The 25229-nt window shown below is 45.9% G+C and overlaps 1 protein-coding gene across 2 annotated transcripts in view; it reads left to right on the forward strand.

Annotated features, from left to right (window-relative positions):
* Nucleotides 1–25229, forward strand: part of LOC129862827 (proteasome activator complex subunit 4B-like) — a 100839-nt gene that overhangs the window by 57579 nt on the left and 18031 nt on the right. For both annotated transcript variants that reach the window (XM_055934847.1, XM_055934857.1), the window contains 13 exons: nt 254–349; nt 4985–5116; nt 6456–6665; nt 6865–7001; nt 7232–7285; nt 10806–10935; nt 11439–11520; nt 13026–13249; nt 13571–13696; nt 16095–16247; nt 21255–21359; nt 22098–22189; nt 23691–23822. In XM_055934847.1, the coding sequence (XP_055790822.1) occupies nt 254–349; nt 4985–5116; nt 6456–6665; nt 6865–7001; nt 7232–7285; nt 10806–10935; nt 11439–11520; nt 13026–13249; nt 13571–13696; nt 16095–16247; nt 21255–21359; nt 22098–22189; nt 23691–23822 (1673 nt within the window). The remainder of the gene's footprint in view (nt 1–253; nt 350–4984; nt 5117–6455; nt 6666–6864; nt 7002–7231; nt 7286–10805; nt 10936–11438; nt 11521–13025; nt 13250–13570; nt 13697–16094; nt 16248–21254; nt 21360–22097; nt 22190–23690; nt 23823–25229) is intronic.

Raw genomic sequence — 25229 nt, forward strand, 5'->3', positions numbered from 1 at the left:
CTCGCTCTCTGTGTCTCGCTCTCTGGCGCTCTCGCTCTCTGTGTCTCGTTCTCTGTGTCTCTCGCTCTGTGTCTCTCGCTCTGTGTGTGTGTGCTATCCATTCTCAAGTGTCTGCTGCTGTCATGGAATAATCTGTCATGTGTTTCTATTACCCCTGGTAGTAACCCAGCTGCTGTTTAACTGTCATGTGTTTCTATTACCCCTGGTAGTAACCCAGCTGCTGTTTAATTGTCATGTGTTTTGTGTTGTCCAGCTTCGTAAGCTAACAGTGGAGGGGTGTGAGTACAGGAGTATCCACCAGGAACTGATGAGGGATCTGCTGAGGCTATCCACCAGCACCTACAGTCAGGTTAGGCCAGTTCACTGTTTTAGAGTTCTCTGCCACACACGTTTGTTTTAGAGTTCTCTGCCACACACGTTTGTTTTAGAGTTCTCTGCCACACACGTTTCTTTTAGACTTCTCTGCCACACACGTTTGTTTTAGACTTCGCTGCCACACATGTTTGTTTTAGAGTTCTCTGCCACACGTTTGTTTTAGACTTCTCTGCCACACGTTTGTTTTAGACTTCTCTGCCACACACGTTTGTTTTAGACTTCTCTGCCACACACGTTTGTTTTAGACTTCTCTGCCACACACGTTTGTTTTAGACTTCTCTGCCACACACGTTTGTTTTAGACTTCGCTGCCACACACGTTTGTTTTAGACTTCTCTGCCACACACGTTTGTTTTAGACTTCTCTGCCACACACGTTTGTTTTAGAGTTCTCTGCCACACACGTTTGTTTTAGAGTTCTCTGCCACACACGTTTGTTTTAGAGTTCTCTGCCACATGTTTGTTTTAGACTTCTCTGCCACACGTTTGTTTTAGACTTCTCTGCCACACACGTTTGTTGTAGAGTTCTCTGCCACACGTTTGTTTTAGACTTCTCTGCCACACATATTTGTTTTAGAGTTCTTTGCCACACGTTTGTTTTAGAGTTCTCTGCCACACACGTTTGTTTTAGAGTTCTCTGCCACACATGTTTGTTTTAGAGTTCTCTGCCACACATGTTTGTTTTAGAGTTCTCTGCCACACACGTTTGTTTTAGAGTTCTATGCCGCATACGTTTGATTTATATTTCTCTGCCACACACGTTTGTTTTATAGTTCTCTGCCACACACGTTTGTTTTATTGTTCTCTGCCACACACATTTGTTTTGGAGTTCTCTGCCACACACGTTTGTTTTAGAGTTCTATGCCACACACGTTTGTTTTAGAGTTCTCTGCCGCACACGTTTGTTTTAGACTTCTCTGCCACACACGTTTGTTTTAGAGTTCTCTGCCACACACGTTTGTTTTAGAGTTCTATGCCACACACGTTTGTTTTAGAGTTCTATGCCACACACGTTTGTTTTAGACTTCTCTGCCGCACACGTTTGTTTTAGACTTCTCTGCCGCACACGTTTGTTTTAGACTTCTCTGCCACACACGTTTGTTTTAGACTTCTCTGCCACACACGTTTGTTTTAGACTTCTCTGCCACACACGTTTGTTTTAGACTTCTCTGCCACACACGTTTGTTTTAGAGTTCTCTGCCACACGTTTGTTTTAGAGTTCTCTGCCACACACGTTTGTTGTAGAGTTCTCTGCCACACACGTTTGTTGTAGAGTTCTCTGCCACACACGTTTGTTTTAGAGTTCTCTGCCACATGTTTGTTTTAGAGTTCTCTGCCACACACGTTTGTTGTAGAGTTCTCTGCCACACACGTTTGTTTTAGAGTTCTATTGCACACACGTTTGTTTTAGAGTTCTATTGCACACACGTTTGATTTATAGTTCTCTGCCACACACGTTTGTTTTAGACTTCTCTGCCACACACGTTTGTTTTAAAGTTATCTGCCACACACGTTTGTTTTAGACTTCTCTGCCACACACGTTTGTTTTAGACTTCTCTGCCACACACGTTTGTTTTAGAGTTCTCTGCCACACACGTTTGTTTTAGAGTTCTCTGCCACACACGTTTGTTTTAGACTTCTCTGCCACACACGTTTGTTTTAGACTTCTCTGCCACACACGTTTGTTTTAAAGTTCTCTGCCACACACGTTTGTTTTAGACTTCTCTGCCACACACGTTTGTTTTAGACTTCTCTGCCACACACGTTTGTTTTAGAGTTCTCTGCCACACATGTTTGTTTTAGACTTCTCTGCCACACACGTTTGTTTTAGAGTTCTCTGCCACACACGTTTGTTTTAGACTTCTCTGCCACACACGTTTGTTTTAGACTTCTCTGCCACATACGTTTGTTTTAGACTTCTCTGCCACACACGTTTGTTTTAGACTTCTCTGCCACACACGTTTGTTTTAAAGTTCTCTGCCACACACGTTTGTTTTAGACTTCTCTGCCACACACGTTTGTTTTAGACTTCTCTGCCACACACGTTTGTTTTAGAGTTCTCTGCCACACACGTTTGTTTTAGAGTTCTCTGCCACTCACGTTTGTTTTAGAGTTCTCTGCCACACACGTTTGTTTTAGAGTTCTCTGCCACACACGTTTGTTTTAGAGTTCTATGCCACACACGTTTGTTTTAGAGTTCTATGCCACACACGTTTGTTTTAGACTTCTCTGCCGCACACGTTTGTTTTAGACTTCTCTGCCGCACACGTTTGTTTTAGACTTCTCTGCCACACACGTTTGTTTTAGACTTCTCTGCCACACACGTTTGTTTTAGACTTCTCTGCCACACACGTTTGTTTTAGACTTCTCTGCCACACACGTTTGTTTTAGAGTTCTCTGCCACACGTTTGTTTTAGAGTTCTCTGCCACACACGTTTGTTGTAGAGTTCTCTGCCACACACGTTTGTTTTAGACTTCTCTGCCACACACGTTTGTTTTAGAGTTCTATTGCACACACGTTTGATTTATAGTTCTCTGCCACACACGTTTGTTTTAGACTTCTCTGCCACACACGTTTGTTTTAAAGTTCTCTGCCACACACGTTTGTTTTAGACTTCTCTGCCACACACGTTTGTTTTAGACTTCTCTGCCACACACGTTTGTTTTAGAGTTCTCTGCCACACACGTTTGTTTTAGAGTTCTCTGCCACACACGTTTGTTTTAGACTTCTCTGCCACACACGTTTGTTTTAGACTTCTCTGCCACACACGTTTGTTTTAAAGTTCTCTGCCACACACGTTTGTTTTAGACTTCTCTGCACGTTTGTTTTAGACTTCTCTGCCACACACGTTTGTTTTAGAGTTCTCTGCCACACATGTTTGTTTTAGACTTCTCTGCCACACACGTTTGTTTTAGACTTCTCTGCCACACACGTTTGTTTTAGAGTTCTCTGCCACACACGTTTGTTTTAGACTTCTCTGCCACACACGTTTGTTTTAGACTTCTCTGCCACACACGTTTGTTTTAGACTTCTCTGCCACACACGTTTGTTTTAGACTTCTCTGCCACACACGTTTGTTTTAGACTTCTCTGCCACACACGTTTGTTTTAGACTTCTCTGCCACACACGTTTGTTTTAGGTGCTCCAGTAGGTAAATAAACCATTACTATGGTGAGAGAGACGTTTGATCAATCTTGGTTCTTCGGCTCTCTCCTCGCCTCCTGGTCCTCTGTAGCTCAGTTGGTAGAGCATGGCTCCTGGTCCTCTGTAGCTCAGTTGGTAGAGCATGGCTCCTGGTCCTCTGTAGCTCAGTTGGTAGAGCATGGCTCCTGGTCCTCTGTAGCTCAGTTGGTAGAGCATGGCTCCTGGTCCTCTGTAGCTCAGTTGGTAGAGCATGGCTCCTGGTCCTCTGTAGCTCAGTTGGTAACATTTAATATGGAGAATAGTATGTTCATTACCGGAGATAAATACGAATGAACAAGCTTTCCTCCACGCGCTTGGAAACACTACAGCCATAATGGGAGCCACCTAGAATAACTACAATTTCTGGCTCATTTTTCCAAAAACCAACCTGAAACTTTTTCTAAAGACTGTTGACATCTAGTGGAAGCCCTAGGAACTGCAATCTGGGAGGACTTGGCCTTATTATTAAAATACTAGCCATTGGTAAGCTGAATTGTTTTTTGTTGTGATGGTTTGTCCTTGGGGTTTCGCCTGCCATATCAGCTCTGTTATACTCACAGACATTATTTGAACAGTTTTAGAAACTTTAGAGTGTTTTCTATCCAAATCTACCAATTATATGCATATCGTAGCTTCTGGGCCTGAGTAACAGGCAGTTTACTTTGGGCACGCTTTTCATCCGGACGTGAAAATACTGCCCCCTACCCCAGAGAGGTTTAACAAGAAATTTGTGGAGTGGTTGAAAAACAAGTTTTAATGACTCCAACCAAAGTGTTTGTAAACTTCTGACTTCAACTATTCCAGGCAAATCTGTCAAGGGAAATGATTTCCTGAACATTTGAAGGTCTCCAGGTGATTAGTTCTCACCCACTGTTTCCTATCATAGCTTTTTGGTTTTTATTATGGGTAACATGTTTATTTGATACTGATGCTGTTCTTCAAACATTTGTTCTTATCATATCAGAGTTTAAAAAATAATAATAGTGTATAAGACGTTTGTACATTTTGTACCTAAAAAAATAATTATATTTTTTTGTTTAATAAAATAAAAAAGCTCCAGAATAAAGGCCCTTTGTGTTCTTTCTAATTGCATCTTGTTCGTGACTTTTACCATATGTGTAAATGGAATGCTGTCAGGAAAGACGTTATTCCATTGTTTTTATAGGCCTGATTTGGTACAATACTATAATTGCGATCAGACTCACAAACAGCGCATGCCACGCGCTTCTGGTACTCTAAAAAGTGGGACAGGGATGGCAGGTCTGTAAATGGCATATATAATATCATATATTGTAACTCGAAACATATTGGAGGAGAATTTTAAGTCTGAACAATGGGTTTTCTCTTTTTTGAGGAAGTAAGGAATCAAGGAAAATGTATTAAGAAACACCATTTGAGTGTCTCTCCCCCCATGTGTGCTCCTCCAGGTGCGTAGCCGGGCTCAGAGTGTGCTGTTCACGGCTCTGGGAACCTATAACTTCTGCTGCAGGGACGTGATCCCCCGCGTGCTGGAGTTCCTGGAGCCAGACCGCTCCGACGTCACACAGCAACAGTTCAAAGTAGGACTGTCTCTGTCCTGTCTCTGTCCTGTCTCTGTCCTGTCTCTGTCCTGTCTCGCTCTCTGTCCTGTCTTTTCAATACTCTTATCTTGTCCACATACACACACACACATCGTCTAGGCTGGTTATTGCAAATTGATCGATCAATTAATTGAATATTGTTGATCAATCGATTGATTGAGTCATTTATTGATCAATCAGCTGACTAAATTATTGTGTGACTGACTGATTGAATGTTGTACAATGAACAAAAAATATAAAGGCAACATGTAAAGTGTTGGTTTCATGAGCTGCAATAAAAGATCACAGAGATGTTCCATACACACAAAAAGCTTATTTCTCAGATGTTGTGCAGAAGTGTGTTTACATCCCTGTTAGTGAGCATTTCCCTTTTGTCAAGATAACACATCCACCTGACAGGTGTGGCATATCAATAAGCTTATTAAACAGCATGATAATTACACAGCTGCACTTTGTGCTGGGGACAATAAAAGGCCACTGTAAAATGTGCAGTTCTGTCACACAGCACAATGCCACAGATGTCTGAAGTTTTGAGGGAGTGCACAATTGGCATGCTGACTGCAGGAATGTCCACCAGAGCTGTTGCCAGAGAATTTAATGTACATTTCTTTACCATAATCACTGCCTCTAACGTTGTTTTCGAGAATTTGTGAGTATGTGCAACCGGCTTCACAACCGCGGACCACGTGTATGGCGTCGTGTGGGCGAGCGGATTATTGATGTCAACGTTGTGAACAGAGTGCCCCAGGCATAAGCTACGGACAACGAACACAATCGCATTTTATCGATGGCAATTTGAATGCACAGAAATACCCTGACAAGATCATGAGGCCCATTGTGAATCCAATACATTTTTTAAGGTGTCTGACCAACAGATGCGTATCTGTATTCCCAGTCATGTGAAATCCATAGATTAGGGCCTAATGAATTTATTTCAATTGACTGATTTCCTTATAAATCTTTGAAATTGTTACATGTTGCATTTATATTTTTGTTAAGTATAAATGGAGAAAAATGAAAAGAACTGATCCCTCTTCCTTATATTTCCCCATCCTTCATTGTCTTCTTCATCCTTCCTCATCTCTCTCTCACGCCTCTCGCTCTCTCTCCTCTCCCTCTCTCGCCTCTTGCTCTCTCTCTCCTCTTGCTTTCTCTCCTCTTGCTCTCTCTCCTCTCACTCTCTCTCCTCTCGCTCTCCTCTCGCTCGCGCTTTCTCGTCTCGCTCGCCCTCTCTTCTCTCGCTCGCCCTCTCTCCTCGCTCGCTCGCTCGCGCTCTCTCCTCTCGCTCGCCCTCTCTCCTCTCGCTCTCTCTCTTCAGGGTGCCTTATACTGTCTCTTGGGGAACCACAGTGGGGTGTGCCTGGCCAACCTGCACGACTGGGACTGCATCACCCTGACCTGGCCTGCCATCGTCCGCTCAGGACTCAGCTCAGCTATGTCCCTGGAGAAGCCCTCCATCGTCCGCCTGTTCGACGACCTCGCTGACAAGATCCACCGCCAGTACGAGACCATCGGCATAGACTTCGCTGTAAGAGTTATTATCATTACAACCATCTGGGTTTTAATGACACCATGTCAACTTGATCTGATTGTAAACTGAAAGTAATAACTTCATGTCAACTTGATCTTGAAAGTAATGACGTCATGACATCATTACTGCAGCTCCAGACCTCGTCCTATATAACATGTATAATACTATATGATTAAACCTCTTAACTGTAATGTAGATCCCATCAGAATGTCGTGCGGTGGCGGTGCAGCTCCAGACCTCTGGTGTTCCTCTGCCCCCGGAACCTGTCCCCTCAGACCAAGAAGAAGCAGAGGGCCTCAGGAAGCAGGAGGAGAAGAACTTAGACTCTGAACAGTGAGTACATATCTATTTTATATCAGACAGCAAGAAGAGTGCTGGACACTGCTAATGAATAAACACTACAATACTGTTGTTGGACTGTGCACAAAATCTTCAACTTGCATTTGTATTGGTGTATTATTACACTAGCAAAGGTCTACCAGTTCCCATTGTCAAACTAATCCCTCAGTCTACAGTATAATGTCCACATACTTTCCAAACTACTACTGTTCTGTCTCCCTCAGGAAATATGACAAGCTGGTTGGTGAACTTCTGGACCGCCTCAATGACAGAAACATGTAGGTTCACCTCATCCCAATGACAGAAACATGTAGGTTCACCTCGTCCCGATGACAGAAACATGTAGGTTCACCTCGTCCCGATGACAGAAACATGTAGGTTCACCTCGTTTCAATTACAGTTTATATGTAGGTTCACCTCGTCAAGATGACAGAAACGTGTAGGTTCACCTCGTCCCAATGACAGAAACATGTAGGTTCACCTCGTCCCGATGACAGAAACGTGTAGGTTCACCTCATCCCAATGACAGAAACGTGTAGGTTCACCTCGTCCCGATGACAGAAACGTGTAGGTTCACCTCGTCCCGATGACAGAAACATGTAGGTTCACCTCATCCCAATGACAGAAACATGTAGGTTCACCTCGTCCCAATGACAGAAACATGTAGGTTCACCTCATCCCAATGACAGAAACGTGTAGGTTCACCTCGTCCCAATGACAGAAACATGTAGGTTCACCTCATCCCAATGACAGAAACGTGTAGGTTCACCTCGTCAAGATGACAGAAACATGTAGGTTCACCTCGTCAAGATGACAGAAACATGTAGGTTCACCTCGTCCCAATGACAGAAACATGTAGGTTCACCTCATCCCAATGACAGAAACGTGTAGGTTCACCTCGTCCCGATGACAGAAACATGTAGGTTCACCTCATCCCAATGACAGAAACGTGTAGGTTCACCTCGTCCCGATGACAGAAACGTGTAGGTTCACCTCATCCCAATGACAGAAACATGTAGGTTCACCTCATCCCAATGACAGAAACGTGTAGGTTCACCTCGTCCCGATGACAGAAACATGTAGGTTCACCTCATCCCAATGACAGAAACATGTAGGTTCACCTCGTCCCGATGACAGAAACATGTAGGTTCACCTCATCCCAATGACAGAAACATGTAGGTTCTCCTCATCCCAATGACAGAAACGTGTAGGTTCACCTCGTCCCGATGACAGAAACATGTAGGTTCACCTCATCCCAATGACAGAAACGTGTAGGTTCACCTCATCCCAATGACAGAAACATGTAGGTTCACCTCGTCCCGATGACAGAAACGTGTAGGTTCACCTCATCCCAATGACAGAAACATGTAGGTTCTCCTCATCCCAATGACAGAAACGTGTAGGTTCACCTCGTCCCGATGACAGAAACATGTAGGTTCACCTCGTCCCAATGACAGAAACATGTAGGTTCACCTCATCCCAATGACAGAAACGTGTAGGTTTACCTCGTCCCAATGACAGAAACATGTAGGTTCTCCTCATCCCAATGACAGAAACATGTAGATTCACCTCGTCCCAATGACAGAAACATGTAGGTTCACCTCGTCAAGATGACAGAAACATGTAGGTTCACCTCGTCCCGATGACAGAAACATGTAGGTTCACCTCGTCAAGATGACAGAAACATGTAGGTTCACCTCGTCCCGATGACAGAAATGTGCAGGTTCACCTCGTCAAGATGACAGAAGTGTGTAGTTTCACCTCGTCCCGATGGCTAAGGCGTGTAGGTTCACCTCGTCAAGATGACAGAAACGTGTAGGTTCACCTCGTCCCGATGACAGAAATGTGCAGGTTCACCTCGTCCCGATGACAGAAACGTGCAGGTTCACCTCGTCCCGATGACAGAAACGTGCAGGTTCACCTCGTCCCGATGACAGAAACGTGTAGGTTCACCTCGTTTCAATTACAGTTTATATGTAGGTTCACCTCATCCCGATGACAGAAACATGTAGGTTCACCTCGTCCCGATGACAGAAACGTGTAGGTTCACCTCATCCCGATGACTGAAACGTGTAGGTTCACCTCGTCCCGATGACAGAAACGTGTAGGTTCACCTTGTCAAGATGACAGAAACGTGCAGGTTCACCTCGTCCCGATGACAGAAATGTGCAGGTTCACCTCGTCAAGATGACAGAAATGTGAAGGTTCACCTCGTCCCGATGACAGAAACGTGCAGGTTCACCTCGTCCCGATGACTGAGGCGTGCAGGTTCACCTCGTCCCGATGACTGAGGCGTGTAGGTTCACCTCGTCAAGATGACAGATACGTGTAGGTTCACCTCGTCTCGATGACAGAGGCGTGCAGGTTCACCTCGTCTCGATGACAGAAACGTGCAGGTTCACCTCGTCTCGATGACTGAGGCGTGCAGGTTCACCTCTTCAAGATGACAGAAACGTGTAGGTTCACCTCGTCAAGATGACAGAAACGTGTAGGTTCACCTCGTCTCGATGACTGAGGCGTGCAGGTTCACCTCGTCTCGATGACTGAGGCGTGCAAGTTCACTTTTTCTCGATGACTAAAGCGTGCAGGTTCACCTCGTCTCGATGACTAAAGCGTGCAGGTTCACCTCGTCTCGATGACTGAGGCGTGCAGGTTCACCTCGTCTCGATGACTGAGGCGTGCAGGTTCACCTCGTCTCGATGACTGAGGCGTGCAGGTTCACCTCGTCTCGATGACTGAGGCGTGCAGGTTCACCTCGTCTCGATGACTGAGGCGTGTAGGTTCACCTCGTCTCGATGACAGAGGCGTGCAGGTTCACCTCGTCTCGATGACAGAAACGTGCAGGTTCACCTCGTCTCGATGACAGAGGCCTGCAGGTTCACCTCGTCTCGATGACTGAGGCGTGCAGGTTCACCTCGTCTCGATGACAGAAACGTGCAGGTTCACCTCGTCTCGATGACTGAGGCGTGCAGGTTCATCTCATCTCGATGACTGAGGCGTGCAGGTTCATCTCGTCTCGATGACTGAGGCGTGCAGGTTCACCTCGTCTCGATGACTGAGGCGTGCAGGTTCACCTCGTCTCGATGACTGAGGCGTGCAGGTTCACCTCGTCTCGATGACTGAGGCGTGCAGGTTCATCTCGTCTCGATGACTGAGGCGTGCAAGTTCACCTCGTCTCGATGACTGAGGCGTGCAGGTTCACCTCGTCTCGATGACAGAGGCGTGCAGGTTCACCTCGTCTCGATGACAGAGGCGTGCAGGTTCACCTCGTCTCGACAGAGGCGTGCAGGTTCACCTCGTCTCGACTGAGGCGTGCAGGTTCACCTCGTCTCGATGACTGAGGCGTGCAGGTTCACCTCGTCCCGATGACTGAGGCGTGCAGGTTCACCTCGTCCCGATGACTGAGGCGTGCAGGTTCACCTCGTCCCGATGATTGAGGCGTGCAGGTTCACCTCGTCCCGATGATTGAGGCGTGCAGGTTCACCTCGTCTCGATGATTGAGGCGTGCAGGTTCACCTCGTCCCGATGATTGAGGCGTGCAGGTTCACCTCGTCTCGATGATTGAGGCGTGCAGGTTCACCTCGTCTCGATGACTGAGGCGTGTAGGTTCAGCTCGTCCCGATGACAGACGTTACAATATGTGAATCCTGTCGGCTTTATTTCTTACATTTCTATCTGCAACATTTAAAATTCCACTAAATACCAAAATGTCTGTGCCAATTGGACTACTTCAGGCAGTACAGTACCTCTGTTTCAAAACGTTTTCCACCTCCTAAACACACCTGCTTTATGTTGCAGGCCCTGGAAGTTTGAGCACATTGCCATTGGCTTCATGTCTCTGTTACTGAGGGATGACCACCCCCTCCCCTCCCCCGCTGTCCTTTTCTTCGTCAAGAGCCTCAACCATGACTCCCTCCTGGTCCGCAAGGTGGGCACTGCCACAGCAACCACTCTCTCCATTCACACTCTGTCCATACACACACTCTCCATACACACTCTCTCCATACACACTCTGTCCATACACACTCTCTCCATACACACTCTGTCCATACACACTCTGTCCATACACACTCTGTCCATACACACTCTGTCCATACACACTCTGTCCATACACACTCTCTCCATACACACTCTCTCCATACACACTCTCTCCATACACACTCTCTCCATACACACTCTCTCCATACACACTCTGTCCATACACATGTAGAATCACTCAGACACCCAGTCATGCGTCCAGTTTCATTCACTACATTGAGATAAAGTAAAAGAGATCTCTTCAAGATGGCAGCAGTCAACAACGTTTCACACACAAATACACTTATCTTCATACATGCATGTATATTCTCATCTCTGCTGAGGACTTTAATCACTATGGTATTTCATTGTAAGATAGAAACATCTTTATACATGTATTTATTTCCCCACCAGGTGGCGATATCAGCCGTGGCAGGGATCATGAAGCAACTCAAGAGGCCACACAAAAAAGTACCAGTCAGCCCCAACACGCTCTGTAAGTAACCTGCACTTTGTCTCCTCACCAGTCATTTTACCTGGGTTTAAATAATATTTGTTTCAAGCTGCAGTTGATTGTGTTTGTTCTGGCGCTGTGGAACCAAAAGAATATTCCCCAAAATGCAAACCCTGTCCACCTGGCACTCCAGGCAGGCTCAATCAAAGCATTTGAAAGAAAACAAATACTATTTGACCCCAGGTCTTATTTATAACAGCAGGGCTTTCACAAGGTGCTTAAAGTACTTGAATGTGGCACTCTGAAATTCAAGTCCTGGATTACCTTGCAAATCTGACATTTTGTTGGTACTTGAAAAGTACTTGAATTAAAATGAGGTGAGAGCAGATCATTTTCAAAAATATCTATTAAAAATATTAGAAAAATGTATTGGTCTTCCAAATTAATTTCCAGGAATACTACCGAGTTTTATTTCCCCACGTGTTTAGCGCTGTGTTTGCCAGGCGGGCTCGCTCATTCCACCCACAATGCCACTCAGTTAGGCAGGTACAGAACTGACTGATTAGGCGCTGCCAAACGTCACATCGACAGCTGAAATGGCAAATGTAGATTCAATTCTGCCTTTTGTGCGTATGGAACAATTCTGGAATATTTTATTTCAGCTCATGAAACATTGAACCAACACTTTACATGCTGTGTTGATATTTCTGTTCAGTGTAGTTTACTCACCTTTTTTACCACTACATCACTGGACCCCTCCAACCCACTCCTTGTAAGGTGCAAAAAATGTATCAAACTTTGACATTGGGTGAATAGGTCCTGAAGAGCCACATGAAGGGGGAATGACAATGCTGCATTCTGCGCTGGTGCCTGTTCTACATTGTGACGTTTTCTGCAACAACCTCCAGAGCTTCACGGGGCGCCTGCCATTTTCTGCTTTATCAAGTGGCAGCCGTGGTCCTGCCATTCTGGTTGTCATTCATGTGGCGTTTTCTTCACACAGCCCACCTGCTCTTCTCCTGACCGGGAACACTAAAGCTGCCAGTCTAGAGCACAGTCATTAGGCTGGACTTGTGCAGTAATGTGAATAGGAAATGTGTGTTCACCAGTAGGTCCCAAAACTCTGCTCATCACTATTCAAATTACATCATCATTAGTGCTGACTTACCACTCATGTATGTAGTAAGTAACTGAAACAACTTATTACTGCATAGAACTTGTTAGGTAGTTATGAGGTTGTAGCGATATACTGCCATCTGGTGGCGACTAGAAACAATCACATAATATTCACAACTACAAATTGAAGATCCTAAAGATAAATATTAGTGCTTGAAAAAGTACTTAAGTCCTTGAATTTGACTTGCCACTGCCTGTGAGAACCCTGTAACAGATACATGCAACTTATCTCACCACCTCTCCCTCTCTACCAAGTGGTCTGATTGCAGGGGACAGGCCTGATAACCAGTGGCTCCAGTATAACAGTAACCTTATGGTCATCTCACCATCTCTTCCCTCTCTCCTTCTTCCTCCTCTTCCCTCTCTACCAGGTGGTATGAAAGAGCTGGCTGGTTTGATAGCAGGGGACAGGCCTGATAACCAGTGGCTCCAGTATAACAGTAGCAGTCTGCCTCGTACCCAGCAGGACTGGGAGGGCTGTACGTTTGTAGAGAAGACCCACTGGGGATACTACAGCTGGCCACAGAAACTCATGATGTACGCTCCTTCTGAGGAGCAGCCCAAACAAGGACTGACCAGGGAGGAGATGACCGAGGTGAGGAGATGACACGCACACACACAATGGCCACAGTCCGATGCTCTACCCTTGTCCCGAAATGTGCACTCCTACACTCCCCCTCATGGATGTAAAATTAATTTATTAGTGTAAGGAATATGGTGGAAACTCCCTCCAGCCATGCACGCTTCCAATGCTTTTGAAATGAATGAGCGGGAGTGACAACTGCACACTTCTGGCTGAAGGGTAGAGAATCAGAATGTGTTCTCTCACTCTTGGAAAATGTATGTAACATCCTCTGCTGTTAAAGGTGATATCTGAGGTCCACTGTTATAACTGTTTTGTTTCTTCCCTCTCCAGCGAGAGCAGATCATCTACGACCACTTCTCAGATCCAGGATTCATCAACCAGCTGATTGAGTTCCTCTCTCTGGAGGACCGCAAGGGAAAGGACAAGTTCAGTCCCCGCAGGTTCTGCCTTTTCAAGGTGAGGGAGACACAGATCAGGATTTAAGACCCTCCCAATCTCAAAGGTCTTTCCTGAACCCTCATTAATACCTTGAGTTCTGTCTTCAAATGGTCTCCTTGCTTCCCTCTGACTTTTTCAAATGTAGACTGGGTGAGCATGAAAGATAGGCGCTACGTAAGCGAGGGAAGACTTCTGAGGATTAACCTAGACAGTTTTTGTAGGCTAAGAATATGGTTGGAATGGTGCTGCAATGGACAGCTGTCGCTTTACAGGTTCCTGACCAAGTCTGCTATTTTGGCTGTTTTTCTTTTTTTCACTGATCTTAACGTTATTTATACATAATGTTTCTACCATCGTTTCCTATGACCAAAAATAACTTCTGGACAGCGATCAATAACCTCGATTTAGATCAAGATTTCTACTTCAACGAGTCGGTGGCGCAGGACCAACGACACTCGGAAGAGAAAGAGACGGCGTAAGAGAGGCCGACCTGTGGGCACCCTGACAAAACTACGTTGGCGACTAGATAAACTGCCTATACACTCCCGTTCTATTGGCGAATGTACAATCACAGGAGAACAAACTGGACAAGCGCCATTCGAGACTATCCTATCAACGGGACCTGAAGAACTGTGATGTCCTATGTTTCTCAGAGTCGTGGAACAAGGACAGGGATAATATACATCCAGCTGTTTTTTTAATGTATCTGACATAACGGGGGGTCGTGTGTGTCTCATGGTTAACAACAGCTGGTGCGCAATCTCTAATATTAAGGACGTTTCAAGGTTCTGCCCGCTTGAATACCTTAATACCTTAGATGTAGACCATAGTTTTTACCAAAATAATTTTTATAGATGTTTTGTAGCTGTCTATTTACCACAACAAACCTGACTACACTCAATGAGCTGTATAAGGCCATAAGCAAACAAGAAAATGCTCACCTAGAGGCGGTGCTCTGATTGGCCCCCCCACACATGTGGAGACGAAACCTCTCTCATCGTCACTCAACGCTTAGGTTTACCTCACTGTACTCACATCCTACCGTACCCTTGTCTGTACTTTATGCCTTGAATCTATTCTACCACGCCCAGAAATCTGCTCCTTTTATTCTCTGTTCCCAACGCACTAGACGACCAGTTCTTATACCCATTAGCCATACCCTTATTTTACTCCTCCTCTGTTCCTCTGGTGATGTAGAGGTTAATCCAGGCCCTGCAGTGCCTAGCTCCACTCCCATTCCCCAGGCGCTCTCATTTGTTGACTTCTGTAACCGTAAAAGCCTTGGTTTCATGCATGTTAACATCAGAAGCCTCCTCCCTAAGTTTGTTTTATTCACTGCTTTAGCACACTCCATCAACTATGATGTCCTAGCAGTGTCTGAATCCTGGCTTAAGAAGGCCACCAAAAATTCTGACATTTTCATCCCCAACTACAATATTTTCCGCCAAGACAGAACTGCCAAGGGGGCGGGGTCGCAATCTGCTGCAGAGACAGCCTGCAGAGTTCTGTCATGCTATCCAGGTCTGTGCCCAAACAGTTCGAGCTGCTACTTCTAAAAGTCCACCTTTCCAGAAATAAGTCTTTCACGGTTACCGCTTGCTGTAGACCCCCCTCAGCCCCCAGCTGTGCCCTGGACACCATATGTGAATTGATTGCCCTCCATCTATCTTCAGAGTTCGTACTGTTAGGTGACCTAAACTGGGATATGCTTAACACCCCGGCCGCCTTACAATCTAAGTTAGATGCCCTCAATCTCACACAAATTATCAAGGAACCTACCAGGTACAACCCCACATCTGTAAACACGAGGCACCCTCATATATATCCTCCTGACCAACTTGCCCTCTAAATACACCTCTGCTGTCTTCAACCAGGATCTCAGTGATCACTGCCTCATTGCCTGCGTCCGTAATGGGTCCGCTGTCAAACGACCACCCCTCATCACTGTCAAACGCTGCCTAAAACACTTCGGGTAGCAGGCCTTTCTAATCGACCTGGCCTGGGTATCCTGGAAGGATACTGACCTCATCGGGTCAGTAGAGGATGCCTGGTTATTCTTTAAATGTGATTTCCTCACCATCTTAAATAAGCATGCCCCGTTCAAAAAATGTAGAACTAAGAACAGATATAGGCCTTGGTTCACTCCAGAATTGACTGCCCTTGACCAGCACAAAAACATCCTGTGGTGTACTGCATTAGCATCGAATAGCCCCCGTGATATGCAACTGGCAACTGATATGCAACTGATACTGGTGACTGGTAACCCAAAATCCCCAGTTTTCTAGAAAACGCATCTGGAAGTTTCCTAGAATAAGCAGGAAATCCAGAATCCTCCAACCAGGATTTCTAATATGGCAACCCTAGTTAAGAATCAGGCTTCCCTAACACTGTTTTATTCCTCTCCTCTATCCCTCAGGGTCTGTTCCGGAACTTCAACGATGCCTTCCTGCCCTTGTTGAAACCACACATGGAGCGTCTGGTGGCCGACACACACGAGAGCAAACAGCGCTGTGTAGCAGAGATCACCTCTGGACTGATCAGAGGCAGCAAGCACTGGAGCTACGGCAAGGTAGGAACGAACACACTGGAGCTACGGCAAGGTAGGAACGAACACACTGGAGCTATGGCAAGGTAGGGGAGAGGAAGGAACACTGGAGCTATGGAAAGGTAGGGGAGAGGAAGAAACACTGGAGCTATGGAATGGTAGGGGAGAGGAAGGAACACTGGAGCTATGGAAAGGTAGGGGAGAGGAAGAAACACTGGAGCTATGGAATGGTAGGGGAGAGGAAGGAACACTGGAGCTATGGAATGGTAGGGGAGAGGAAGGAACACTGGAGCTATGGAATGGTAGGGGAGAGGAAGGAACACTGGAGCTATGGAATGGTAGGGGAGAGGAAGGAACACTGGAGCTATGGAAAGGTAGGGGAGAGGAAGGAACACTGGAGCTATGGAAAGGTAGGGGAGAGAGGAAGAAACACTGGAGCTATGGAAAGGTAGGGGAGAGGAAGAAACACTGGAGCTATGGAAAGGTAGGGGAGAGGAAGGAACACTGGAGCTATGGAAAGGTAGGGGAGAGGAAGAAACACTGGAGCTATGGAAAGGTAGGGGAGAGGAAGGAACACTGGAGCTATGGAATGGTAGGGGAGAGGAAGGAACACTGGAGCTATGGAATGGTAGGGGAGAGGAAGGAACACTGGAGCTATGGAAAGGTAGGGGAGAGGAAGGAACACTGGAGCTATGGAAAGGTAGGGGAGAGAGGAAGAAACACTGGAGCTATGGAAAGGTAGGGGAGAGGAAGGAACACTGGAGCTATGGAAAGGTAGGGGAGAGGAAGAAACACTGGAGCTATGGAAAGGTAGGGGAGAGGAAGGAACACTGGAGCTATGGAATGGTAGGGGAGAGGAAGGAACACTGGAGCTATGGAAAGGTAGGGGAGAGGAAGGAACACTGGAGCTATGGAATGGTAGGGGAGAGGAAGGAACACTGGAGCTATGGAAAGGTAGGGGAGAGGAAGGAACACTGGAGCTATGGAATGGTAGGGAGAGGAAGGAACACTGGAGCTATGGAAAGGTAGGGGAGAGGAAGAAACACTGGAGCTATGGAAAGGTAGGGGAGAGGAAGAAACACTGGAGCTATGGAATGGTAGGGGAGAGAGGAAGAAACACTGGAGCTATGGAAAGGTAGGGGAGAGGAAGAAACACTGGAGCTATGGAAAGGTAGGGGAGAGGAAGGAACACTGGAGCTATGGAATGGTAGGGGAGAGGAAGGAACACTGGAGCTATGGAAAGGTAGGGGAGAGGAAGGAACACTGGAGCTATGGAATGGTAGGGGAGAGAGGAAGAAACACTGGAGCTATGGAAAGGTAGGGGAGAGGAAGAAACACTGGAGCTATGGAAAGGTAGGGGAGAGGAAGGAACACTGGAGCTATGGAATGGTAGGGGAGAGGAAGGAACACTGGAGCTATGGAATGGTAGGGGAGAGGAAGGAACACTGGAGCTACGGCAAGGTAGGAACGAACACACTGGAGCTATGGCAAGGTAGGGGAGAGGAAGGAACACTGGAGCTATGGAATGGTAGGGGAGAGGAAGGAACACTGGAGCTATGGAAAGGTAGGGGAGAGGAAGGAACACTGGAGCTATGGAAAGGTAGAGAATAGGAAGGAACACTGGAGCTATGGAATGGTAGGGGAGAGGAAGGAACACTGGAGCTATGGCAAGGTAGAGAATAGGAAGGAACACTGGAGCTATGGAAAGGTAGGGGAGAGGAAGGAACACTGGAGCTATGGAAAGGTAGGGGAGAGGAAGAAACACTGGAGCTATGGAAAGGTAGGGGAGAGGAAGGAACACTGGAGCTATGGAAAGGTAGAGAATAGGAAGGAACACTGGAGCTATGGCAAGGTAGAGAATAGGAAGGAACACTGGAGCTATGGAAAGGTAGAGAATAGGAAGGAACACTGGAGCTATGGCAAGGTAGGGGTGAGGAAGGAACACACTGGAGCTATGGAAAGGTAGGGGAGAGGAAGGAACACTGGAGCTATGGAAAGGTAGGGGAGAGGAAGAAACACTGGAGCTATGGAAAGGTAGGGGAGAGGAAGGAACACTGGAGCTATGGAAAGGTAGGGGAGAGGAAGGAACACTGGAGCTATGGAATGGTAGGGGAGAGGAAGGAACACTGGAGCTATGGAAAGGTAGGGGAGAGGAAGGAACACTGGAACTATGGAAAGGTAGGGGAGAGGAAGGAACACACTGGAGCTATGGAAAGGTAGGGGAGAGGAAGGAACACTGGAGCTATGGAATGGTAGGGGAGAGGAAGGAACACTGGAGCTATGGAAAGGTAGGGGAGAGGAAGGAACACTGGAACTATGGAAAGGTAGGGGAGAGGAAGGAACACACTGGAGCTATGGAAAGGTAGGGGAGAGGAAGGAACACACTGGAGCTATGGAAAGGTAGGGGAGAGGAAGGAACACTTGAGCTATGGAAAGGTAGAGAATAGGAAGGAACACTGGAGCTATGGCAAGGTAGAGAATAGGAAGGAACACTGGAGCTATGGAAAGGTAGAGAATAGGAAGGAACACTGGAGCTACGGCAAGGTAGAGAATAGGAAGGAACACTGGAGCTACGGCAAGGTAGAGAATAGGAAGGAACACTGGAGCTATGGAAAGGTAGAGAATAGGAAGGAACACTGGAGCTATGGCAAGGTAGAGAATAGGAAGGAACACTGGAGCTATGGAAAGGTAGAGAATAGGAAGGAACACTGGAGCTATGGCAAGGTAGAGAATAGGAAGGAACACTGGAGCTATGGAAAGGTAGAGAATAGGAAGGAACACTGGAGCTATGGCAAGGTAGAGAATAGGAAGGAACACTGGAGCTATGGAAAGGTAGAGAATAGGAAGGAACACTGGAGCTATGGCAAGGTAGAGAATAGGAAGGAACACTGGAGCTATGGAAAGGTAGAGAATAGGAAGGAACACTGGAGCTATGGAAAGGTAGAGAATAGGAAGGACCACTGGAGCTATGGCAAGGTAGAGAATAGGAAGGAACACTGGAGCTATGGAAAGGTAGAGAATAGGAAGGAACACTGGAGCTATGGAAAGGTAGAGAATAGGAAGGAACACTGGAGCTATGGAAAGGTAGAGAATAGGAAGGAACACTGGAGCTATGGCAAGGTAGAGAATAGGAAGGAACACTGGAGCTATGGCAAGGTAGAGAATAGGAAGGAACACTGGAGCTATGGCAAGGTAGAGAATAGGAAGGAACACTGGAGCTATGGCAAGGTAGAGAATAGGAAGGAACACTGGAGCTATGGAAAGGTAGAGAATAGGAAGGAACACTGGAGCTATGGCAAGGTAGAGAATAGGAAGGAACACTGGAGCTATGGCAAGGTAGAGAATAGGAAGGAACACTGGAGCTATGGAAAGGTAGAGAATAGGAAGGAACACTGGAGCTATGGCAAGGTAGAGAATAGGAAGGAACACTGGAGCTATGGAAAGGTAGAGAATAGGAAGGAACACTGGAGCTATGGCAAGGTAGAGAATAGGAAGGAACACTGGAGCTATGGAAAGGTAGAGAATAGGAAGGAACACTGGAGCTATGGAAAGGTAGAGAATAGGAAGGAACACTGGAGCTATGGAAAGGTAGAGAATAGGAAGGAACACTGGAGCTATGGAAAGGTAGAGAATAGGAAGGAACACTGGAGCTATGGCAAGGTAGAGAATAGGAAGGAACACTGGAGCTATGGCAAGGTAGAGAATAGGAAGGAACACTGGAGCTATGGCAAGGTAGAGAATAGGAAGGAACACTGGAGCTATGGAAAGGTAGAGAATAGGAAGGAACACTGGAGCTATGGCAAGGTAGAGAATAGGAAGGAACACTGGAGCTATGGAAAGGTAGAGAATAGGAAGGAACACTGGAGCTATGGCAAGGTAGAGAATAGGAAGGAACACTGGAGCTATGGAAAGGTAGAGAATAGGAAGGAACACTGGAGCTATGGAAAGGTAGAGAATAGGAAGGAACACTGGAGCTATGGAAAGGTAGAGAATAGGAAGGAACACTGGAGCTATGGAAAGGTAGAGAATAGGAAGGAACACTGGAGCTATGGAAAGGTAGAGAATAGGAAGGAACACTGGAGCTATGGAAAGGTAGAGAATAGGAAGGAACACTGGAGCTATGGAAAGGTAGAGAATAGGAAGGAACACTGGAGCTATGGAAAGGTAGAGAATAGGAAGGAACACTGGAGCTATGGAAAGGTAGAGAATAGGAAGGAACACTGGAGCTATGGAAAGGTAGAGAATAGGAAGGAACACTGGAGCTATGGAAAGGTAGAGAATAGGAAGGAACACTGGAGCTATGGAAAGGTAGAGAATAGGAAGGAACACTGGAGCTATGGAAAGGTAGAGAATAGGAAGGAACACTGGAGCTATGGAAAGGTAGAGAATAGGAAGGAACACTGGAGCTATGGAAAGGTAGAGAATAGGAAGGAACACTGGAGCTATGGAAAGGTAGAGAATAGGAAGGAACACTGGAGCTATGGAAAGGTAGAGAATAGGAAGGAACACTGGAGCTATGGAAAGGTAGAGAATAGGAAGGAACACTGGAGCTATGGAAAGGTAGAGAATAGGAAGGAACACTGGAGCTATGGAAAGGTAGAGAATAGGAAGGAACACTGGAGCTATGGAAAGGTAGAGAATAGGAAGGAACACTGGAGCTATGGAAAGGTAGAGAATAGGAAGGAACACTGGAGCTATGGAAAGGTAGAGAATAGGAAGGAACACTGGAGCTATGGAAAGGTAGAGAATAGGAAGGAACACTGGAGCTATGGCAAGGTAGAGAATAGGAAGGAACACTGGAGCTATGGCAAGGTAGAGAATAGGAAGGAACACTGGAGCTATGGCAAGGTAGGGGAGAGAGACATACGCTGTGGTCACACACCATGCTTATAATCAGAACTTTACATATTTCACTTGCCATTTGCCAGGTTCTCGTTGCAAATAAGCATTTGTTCTTAACTGACTTACCTGGATAAATAAAAGTTGAATATTTGTTAAGTCCTTGACCTTTGACCTATGTTCCCCTCCCAGGTGGAGAGTCTGTGGGAGCTGCTGTGTCCTCTGATCCGTACAGCTCTGAACAACATCACTGTAGAAACCTACGCTGACTGGGGCACCTGCATCGCCACAGCCTGTGTAAGCTGCTAGCCCTCCCATCCCTCTCATTCAGCAGTCCTTTTCTTTCAGCTTCTTTCTCAATTGGTAGTTCCTTTATTCCCATTTGCATCCTCTCCTTGTTTCCTTCTCAAAACGCATTAGAGGAGAAGGCCTGAATGGGAGGGGAACTTGAATCTTCTCTTCCAATGCATTTTGAGAAAAAGGCGAGGAGTGAAGAATTGAGTACAGATATTGAGAAATAGCCTCCTGAAGCTCCTGTCTAGTACTTGCCTGGCCTGGTAATTTCCTGCTTCCATGCTGTTGACATTTGACCTTGTTATTGTACAGGAGAGCAGACGTTGACTTTAGGTTGGTTGTGTTGTACAGGAGAGCAGACGTTGACTTTAGGTTGGTTGTGTTGTACAGGAGAGCAGACGTTGACTTTAGGTTGGTTGTGTTGTACAGGAGAGCAGACGTTGACTTTAGGTTGGTTGTGTTGTACAGGAGAGCAGACGTTGACTTTAGGTTGGTTGTGTTGTACAGGAGAGCAGACGTTGACTTTAGGTTGGTTGTGTTGTACAGGAGAGCAGACGTTGACTTTAGGTTGGTTGTGTTGTACAGGAGAGCAGACGTTGACTTTAGGTTGGTTGTGTTGTACAGGAGAGCAGACGTTGACTTTAGGTTGGTTGTGTTGTACAGGAGAGCAGACGTTGACTTTAGGTTGGTTGTGTTGTACAGGAGAGCAGACGTTGACTTTAGGTTGGTTGTGTTGTACAGGAGAGCAGAGACCCCAGGAAGCTCCACTGGTTGTTTGAAATGCTGATGGAATCTCCAGTCAACGGGGAGGGGGGATCCTTCGTAGATGCCTGGTAAGGAAACACTTTGCCTCCTTTAATTCTCATCCTAGACAGTGTCTTGGTGTTTGTGTGGAAGGGTGTATTTATTCTACTCCATATCTGCTCAGATGACTAGTCCTGCATGGAAGAGATGAGCTGTGTTCGAATACTCATACTAACTGTACTTTTTGTGATGTAAATTGAGTATGTAGTATGCTTATTGGCCATAGTATGAATGTAGTTAGTGTGCCAAAAGTTCCCGGATGTCATACTAAATTTGTCAAAATATGAAGTATACAAGCAGTGGACACTATTTCCGTGCTTTTAGAGCCCATAATACAATTCTTCAGAGAATGGGCGTGGCTTCACAACGGTTTCAGATTTCAAGAAAATGGCGGCGAATATGCAGCCGATTTGAGCCGAAGTCCGACGAGAAAGGATACAATTTCATTGCTTTAACTAATCATGACAAATGTTAAGATATTTTGAGCAATATAATAAAGTAATGACTTTTCAAATAATTACGTTGACTGACAATTTGTTAGCTACACTTTCCTTACGAACCACAACATATCATTACAGCAGTATGTACCAGTATGTTAGCTAGCTAGCTAACGTTACTAGGTTAGTACTAATGCGTCGAACTTGCCAGTATATTTGAATGCTCGGATCAACCCTACTCCTCGGCCAGAGGGTCCAGTGTGTGCTCTGAATGCTCGGATCAACCCTACTCCTTGGCCAGAGGGTCCAGTGTGCGCTCTGAATGCTCGGATCAACCCTACTCCTCGGCCAGAGGGTCCAGTGTGCGCTCTGAATGCTCGGATCAACCCTACTCCTCGGCCAGAGGGTCCAGTGTGCGCTCTGAACGCTAGGATCAACCCTACTCCTCGGCCAGAGGGTCCAGTGTGAGATCATAACGCTAGGATCAACCCTACTCCTCGGCCAGAGGGTCCAGTGTGAGATCAGAACGCTGGGATCAACCCTACTCCTCGGCCAGAGGGTCCAGTGTGCGCTCTGAATGCTCCGAGAGTGAAACACTCAAAATTCTCTAACGGACAATCTGACAACGCCCTGAATTTACATACGCCCAGAGCGCACTCCAGATTGAATTTACGAACACACCTGAAGTCGTAAAAAGTCTAGCTAGTAATTTGTAATGCTAACAAGCTAGCAAGAGGTTGCATAGCAACAGCATCAACTTCCGGTAGACAGGCGAAGTACGCTCAACTGAAAGGATACCGTTCGTTTACAGTATGCTAAAATGAACTAATAGTATGTAGTGTATATACCCATTATGTATGTAGTATACAGTATGTTAGTATGGGTATTCGAACACAGCTATGGAGTCTGGGTCGATGATAGTTTGTTTGTCTGTAAAATGTTTGTCTGTTAGTCAAGAATATTCTCCTTGTTGGACAATAAACAAATGATTATATTTTATTGTTCTCTCCTGTCCAGTCTTCTGTGTACTCTGCAGGGAGGCCTGACTTAGCGTTAGGGTTAGGTGTGTGTATAACTCTCCTCTCCTGTCCAGTCGTCTGTATGTGCTGCAGGGGGGCCTGGCTCAGCAGGAGTGGAGGGTCCCTGAGCTGCTCCACAGACTGCTGCAGTACCTAGAGCCCAAACTCACACAGGTCTACAAGAATGTCCGTGAGCGCATCGGAAGGTAGGACCTCGCCTACACATTGCACAAACATTTTCATTGCTGACACTCTTGTCCATAGCTTACTGCCACTTACCACATCGGTCATAGTTCATTCTTCTAGGTATCTAACCACACATCAGTCATAGTTCATTCAGCTAGGTATCTAACCACACGTCAGTCATAGTTCATTCAGCTAGGTATCTAACCACACGTCAGTCATACTTCATTCAGCTAGGTATCTAACCATACGTCAGTCATAGTTCATTCTTCTAGGTATCTAACCACACGTCAGTCATAGTTCATTCAGCTAGGTATCTAACCACACGTCAGTCATACTTCAATCAGCTAGGTATCTAACCATACGTCAGTCATACTTCATTCAGCTAGGTATCTAACCATACGTCAGTCATACTTCATTCAGCTAGGTATCTAACCATACGTCAGTCATACTTCATTCAGCTAGGTATCTAACCATACGTCAGTCATACTTCAATCAGCTAGGTATCTAACCATACGTCAGTCATACTTCATTCAGCTAGGTATCTAACCATACGTCAGTCATACTTCATTCAGCTAGGTATCTAACCACACATCAGTCATAGTTCGCTCATCTAGGTATCTAACCACACATCAGTCATAGTTCATTCTTCTAGGTATCTAACTACACGTCAGTCATAGTTCATTCTTCTAGGTATCTAACCACACATCAGTCATAGTTCATTCAGCTAGGTATCTAACCACACGTCAGTCATAGTTCGTTCATCTAGGTATCTAACCACATATCAGTCATAGTTAATTCAGCTTGGTATCTAACCACACATCAGTCATAGTTCATTCAGCTAGGTATCTAACCACACGTCAGTCATAGTTTGTTCATCTAGGTATCTAACCACACGTCAGTCATAGTTCATTCTTCTAGGTATCTAACCACACATCAGTCATAGTTCATTCTTCTAGGTATCTAACCGCACGTCAGTCATAGTTCATTCAGCTTGGTATCTAACCACACGTCAGTCATAGTTCGTTCATCTAGGTATCTAACCACATATCAGTCATAGTTAATTCAGCTAGGTATCTAACCACACATCAGTCATAGTTCATTCTTCTAGGTATCTAACCGCACGTCAGTCATAGTTCGTTCATCTAGGTATCTAACCACACATCAGTCATAGTTCGTTCATCTAGGTATCTTACCACACATCAGTCATAGTTCGTTCATCTAGGTATCTAACCACACATCAGTCATAGTTCGTTCATCTAGGTATCTAACCACACATCAGTCATAGTTCGTTCATCTAGGTATCTAACCACACGTCAGTCATAGTTCATTCAGCTTGGTATCTAACCACACGTCAGTCATAGTTCGTTCATCTAGGTATCTAACCACACATCAGTCATAGTTCATTCAGCTAGGTGTCTAACCATACA

The sequence above is a fragment of the Salvelinus fontinalis genome, chromosome 1, assembly GCF_029448725.1.
Source record: "Salvelinus fontinalis isolate EN_2023a chromosome 1, ASM2944872v1, whole genome shotgun sequence".
Lineage (NCBI taxonomy): Eukaryota > Metazoa > Chordata > Actinopteri > Salmoniformes > Salmonidae > Salvelinus > Salvelinus fontinalis.